This window comes from Antedon bifida, chromosome 3 (assembly GCF_963402885.1).
Source record: "Antedon bifida chromosome 3, ecAntBifi1.1, whole genome shotgun sequence".
Classification (NCBI taxonomy): domain Eukaryota; kingdom Metazoa; phylum Echinodermata; class Crinoidea; order Comatulida; family Antedonidae; genus Antedon; species Antedon bifida.
Window position 1 is genome coordinate 32357552 of NC_136228.1, and position 6000 is coordinate 32363551.

General features: G+C 35.8%; 1 protein-coding gene across 3 annotated transcripts in view; it reads right to left on the bottom strand.

The window, feature by feature from the left end:
• LOC144837650 (fibroblast growth factor receptor-like 1) overlaps nucleotides 1-5061 on the bottom strand; it is a 55916-nt gene extending 50855 nt beyond the window's left edge. For 2 of the 3 annotated variants that reach the window (XR_013611540.1, XM_078692851.1), the window contains exons 1-2: nucleotides 446-872; nucleotides 61-183 (exon numbers count right to left, since the gene is read on the bottom strand). Coding sequence is in view for 2 of the 3 variants with exons in the window: in XM_078692851.1 (XP_078548977.1) it covers nucleotides 61-151 (91 nt within the window). In the remaining variant the exon portion in view is untranslated. Of the gene's footprint in view, nucleotides 1-60; nucleotides 184-445; nucleotides 873-4686 lie in introns of those variants that run through there. The other variant, XM_078692852.1, reaches the window with a different exon arrangement.
• Between the last annotated feature and the right edge of the window lie 939 nt (nucleotides 5062-6000).

A 6000-nucleotide genomic window follows, 5' to 3' on the forward strand; every position in this document is an offset into this window, starting at 1 on the left:
CTAGTGCTATAAATCTAGCCAGGTATGATGAATAAGTAGGCCTCCTATCATGTCACTTACCTAGTGGTACGACGTTACGTGGTTCTTCACAGTAAGCCACTTTCCAAAAACACAACAGGACCAGTAAATATATTAAATGTAATCCCTCCATTTATTTTCTTAGTTTCTGTAGTTTCCGATCACCTGAAACACAAACATTCAAGTTTAGTACACGTTTTAACATCGTAGCTTCTGCTCAGCAACCATTCATGTCTGCGGTGTCCTACCGCACTTCTACACTGCCGGTCGCCTGACTGAGTGGACGATTTCTTATCTCGCGCGCTGTGACGACACAGGGACCACTTAATTAAGTTCATTAAACTTTTACGTAAAGCCTAATGACATAGAACATTATATCTGCAAAATATGCAATATTCATTAATAACTACATCGCTTCCAAATTTACCTTTTAAATGGAAAACCTTATTATCACAAATTTCCAACATGCCAGCATGCCCGGTTTTGTCTGTTCCTACATTAGATAGTTAATCGTAGAGGCAATTCAATCAATCACAATTTAATTCAAATAGTTAACGACCAGATAATTCAAGAGAAATATCCAAACGCATAGAATTAAGGCATTTGAGGCCTAGCTTTTCATATCACAGCGAACTAACGGTATATTAACACAATATTCACGACCGCTTTGAACAGCATCGGCGACTGAATGAAATCTATACATTAAACTAATCACGACCTTTTGAAAGTAACGCACAGGAAAAACAGTGTTAGAATTAGCGAAGCATAAACTATATAGTATAGATTCACATTTGACCTTGGAAATCCGTTTTTAATAAGGTATTGCCAAATTATTATTGCCTATTTTCTAATAAAAGAAAGTCTCATGTTTCCAAATGCCTTTGAATTAAAAACTCTTATTTAAGAATAAGATATTTTACGGTTGATCTATTAAGGGAAATTATGCCGACAATTACTCTTAAAACTTACCGACACTTGTTTTTTGAATGAATTTTGTATGCCGTTTTCTAGTGCATTTGGCTGTTTTGACAGGCAACCTCTGTTTAGATTTATTTTTAAAAAGCATGCAAAAAGCTCTAACCATAACAAAAGCAAACAATGTCTGTAGTATAAACGGAAAGTAAACCACATCAATATGATGAAGAAACAATTGTGTCGTCAATATATCGGGATGGTACCGGTCGGCACACCAATAATTCCGATTAGTTATATATTTCAGATATACGGTCCCCTTCACCTAAAAACTGAAGTTCAGGTCGTCCGTAATGGTATCCCGGATGGTGCCGCTAAACATTATCCAATCCCCTTTTAGCGTTCTTTCAAATGCTAATGAGACTTATAATAAAGATATACCAGGAACCTTAAATCTGCATTAACATAATTATTGATCACACGTTCTACAATGAGGGGTAATTAAAACCCTTTGGTTATTTTCTGAAGGATCAATACAACTTAGACAAATTCCCTGATTCAGCTCCTAATACGTCTTCATTACAATAATAGTCCTTTAATGGAACTAATGTAGGCCTAAACGCTTTAGGCATTATTTAAATAGTTTATAGTGAAAGGCGATTGTCCACCATTCAAATGGTTGAAGTTTAAAACAGACTAATACTGTTAATGAGGGTATACTTCTTTGGGTGTAATGATTGCTATAGAGTGCGAAATTCTCTCTCCGGAATTTTAAGCGAGAGATTTATATTTGTAGTATATTTTCACCTTTATTGTACACCAGCTTACGCACTGGTATGTGTATGGTATTGGTATCGCACTACCGCTATCACTTCACCATGGTATTGTACCACAGACTTATTGTTAATTATGATATTAGTTTTAGTACCGTACCGGTAGTAAAGTTATCGAAATATTGAGGGCGCTATTTGTAAATTTGGCGCGGGAACAATTACAGTCATTTTATCATTATAAATATAATTATTAGTTATCAGCACTTTCGCGGATAACTCCTTGTGATTGTATGGAATTATCTTTTTATTACTTTATTTATACAACATTTTGTGCATTGCAACTTTCCGTGGAAAATTAATGTAGGGCTGGCATTCATTCATTAACCTAATTTCACGTCACACCATATTGAATTATTAATAATTATTACACATTTAAATTGATTTAGTTGAATATGATATTTTAATGTTAATGTTAGTTAGTGAGTTATTCACTTGGACCAAAAATTGGATCGGGAAAACAAAAATGACATGAAAAAACTGTATTTTGAGCAAAAATATGGTTTTTGGTTATGATTTGTTTTCGTTTATTTTATTTATTTTTTTATAAATAAATGAAATCATTATTTTCCCCTCTACATAAACGATATTCACATCCCAAAACCATAATATAGGCGTGGTAAAAAAAAAGGCGACCTACATTTATGTCACACTGGCTATTTTAATATAAATTAATCCACGAGATTATATCTCTACGATCGATTGTGAACAATGATTGAGTGAAAATTGTGCTTTTATAGTTTTTTTTTCATTGAAAAGTAATTGCGTTTCTTAAATGACGATTACGAGCATGTTTGTTTTGTACGTTGTTCTATTGAGCACGATTAGGCCAAAATTGTGTTAAAGTTAGTTTCTTTTAATAAAACGTCCATGATGAGTTAGGCCTACTTTTCCATCAGTTGTTGGACTCTCTATTAATAATCAAAATCTAGATTTCTTTTTTTCGTGTACGGAACATTAATGTCGGTAAATTCCGAAGCAGTGTACAGACATAATTGCTCAGTTTTTATTACTTCGTTTATTAAATGGGAGGAAAATTGAAGTCGCTTCGTCAGCAGACTATCACGTATACTTCATTCCCGCTCAATCCTTACAGAACCCGAAACTCATCAGCGATCATCATGGTTTTCCTTTCGAACCACTGGCCTTTATACGACCCGTCAAGTACCATCATTTGGCCATGTTAGAGTGTGATATGCCGTCGGATTTTTACGATAATTTCGGTGCAAGAGACAGAATAGATTTCTCAATTTCCTAATGAATTGTTGTGTAAGCCAGTTATTCCGATAAGATATAACATAATCTAGAAAAAAAAAACAATAATCGTAATTCTTATTGGTGGAACGTGCCCTTTTTTATTTTGTCGGTTTAAGGCAGAACATGATTTTATGGCTGTTTTAGTGCTATTTTCCTTTATGCAAAGCGAAACTCGCGCGTAATACAACTTACTTATATTGAATTCATAATTCCATGGATGCAACGGTTGAGTATTGTTAGGTTTTAGCCTAATATATGCGTTGACAAGGTTCCGTTATAGTTCTGAAGTTTAATAGGGGTTGGGGGAAGGAGTGGGGATGGGAATGTTTCCAGTACGTTACCGGTAGGCCTATGTAAAATACATGAATCCCGATGGTGGGCATACGATTGCAACTAATAATGCTACTAACAAGAAACGCCGACAGGGATTGCATCCGTGGAAATTTTACATAAAAATAATCGCTCATAATAATCCTCGAATTTCTCATCTTTTTATATTCATACATCCAAACCCGACATTTTTACAACTTCCGTTACCTATCATATCAATGTTTAACGTTACATCCAAGGCGGTGTGAACTTGCATGCTATTTCATAGCACGTTACATGCCAGCCCCTTGAGGTTCATTTATTATGGGTAATTGCTGTGGCCGCGTTCGAAGTGCGAAAGGGGTCGGTTGCGGCAGGTGCAGAAGATCCTTTTACGAGTAGATTGGTCGTAAGGGAACTGCGGCAATTGCCGTTCTGAAACTCGAGTACTGTTTCTATCAATGTGATGCGGCTTACGATGTATTAAAGTCTTACAAATTGTACATGTTTTTCTCTTGCCTTACATCGACCTTACGACCGTTAACGTAACAACTTTCTGCCAATCATTATTATTACTGATCGCTGTGCTAACAGCGAATTAGGTGTTTATTAATAATAAAACCCATAGCCGGGTTAAAACGTCAAGTTCGTGTATGGGAAGTTCGTTTGATTTTCCTCGGCTAGATCCGTATGAAACGCCTGGTAAACACTTGTTTTAGGTACCACGCTGTTCCCAGAATTTAACCCATACTAGATATCGCTCTTGCCATCTTGATTATATTAGTCTTCGTGGTTTGAAACCAACCCTTTAAGTCGTCCACCATTGAAATCAAGTGCCATGCCGCATTTTGATATTTACCTCCTTAAACTCAAACTTAATTTTAAAAATAAAAGTCTCAAATAGACCGTGGGATGATCATCAATATTGTTACATTTGGTACTCCCATACAAAGTTTTAAATTTTATTCAACACCTATCGCCAACTCTCTAATTCTGAATCACCAGAATGACAAGGGCGGAAGAAAAGGTTATGAAATTAATCGGACGATGATACTGAAAAGAGCCAATAATGTTCATAGAAATAAAAAAGCAGACCAGACATTGTGTACTTTACCTGTAGGCCATATACGAGTTCAGAATCATCATACGAGCCACGGCAGTTGAATGTTACCAGACGTATTGCAATTCCTTGTTTGACGTTTAAATCGTCATCTCATTTGCTGTTTATTTAACAATTACTATGCCAAGAACTTTATACACGTCATAAACGTCGATTATCGAACAATAAAAGGTGTTATGGTGTAAATATAACGGTTTTATTGAACACTTTTGTGTCTGATAAAACGAATAAAACACTTACCTTATACAACAAAAAATAATAATGAATTTAGATAGCTCCAATGGTATGCAAGTCCATCGATGGATAACGAATGAGTGACGGATAGTAAGCTTGTGACCAACCACTCGAATACAATTGTTTGTACGGTTTTTCGGTCACACGAACGCGATTCGAAAGCAACACGAATGCCCTATGATTGTGATAAAGTCTATTTATTCCACTCGTAAAATAAACAAATCAAAATGTACATTAACAATCACGGTTTGGTGCAGTGTTAGTATGCAAACTTGCCGAAATAGTTAAATAAATTACTTGTGACGAACAGTATTATATCCAACATAAATGGTTCAACGAAATAATCCAAAGAATAGGTGAAGTAATGCTAAGCGTTGCTCCGCCAACTACAGAACGTACAATAAAGTATATTTACTTAACTGCTTTGGCGCTGTTGACACGATCTATACTCTCACAACCTATCAAATACCGTCAAGATTATGCTTTTCGTGTAGGCCTAACAATTGGATGTCGTTATGCGAACACGGGAGACTTTAAGCAAATGAGGAGGAGGAGGCTGGAGACTAGGGAGGAGGTTCGTCAGCATATGGACCAATGCTACGAATCATTCGGATTCAATTTCCCAATCGCTACGGGTGTTTGTTCCGTACTTGCACTTAGCATTGGAACTTTAAAACCTCTCCTGGTGTGAACATTGAAGAACCGATTTAAATCCGTTTAAATTCATGGCGTTCTAATAAGACGTAATTAGTCGTTATGCCGCAGATGTGATCACATTCAATTACGATCACGGTGGAAATACAACGAACATATTTTCTGAATGGTGTCCTGACAATTTAATGGTTTTTTTTTATTATGAATCATCATCTTTTCTTTGTCTGACAAAAACTTATTATTCTCTTCTAATTGTCATAAAAGAAAATGCCTATTTTCCTTACAAATAACTTTGTAAAGAAAGCTCTGTCAAACTTTGTGACAAAAAAAGGCCATAGGCCTATGGACATGATGATGTCATATCACTCCATATTTAAGCATATCACTACCATATTTGGGCATATCACTACCATATTTAAGCATATCACTACCATAGTTGGGCACGTCACACTTTTTTTGTCAAACTAGTTAGACAGTGTAGACAGAGCTTAAAGGTAACTGGTATCGTTTTTTCTAATACGACACGTGGTTTTGAGTGTCGTTGATAAATACCACAGTATCACACAAATGCTAACCAATATTGTCAGTTGAAGCTTCGTGCTCCGAGCTTTCTTAAAATTGTGACGTCATCAAAACTTTTAACGTCTCATGTTGTTTCACGATAAA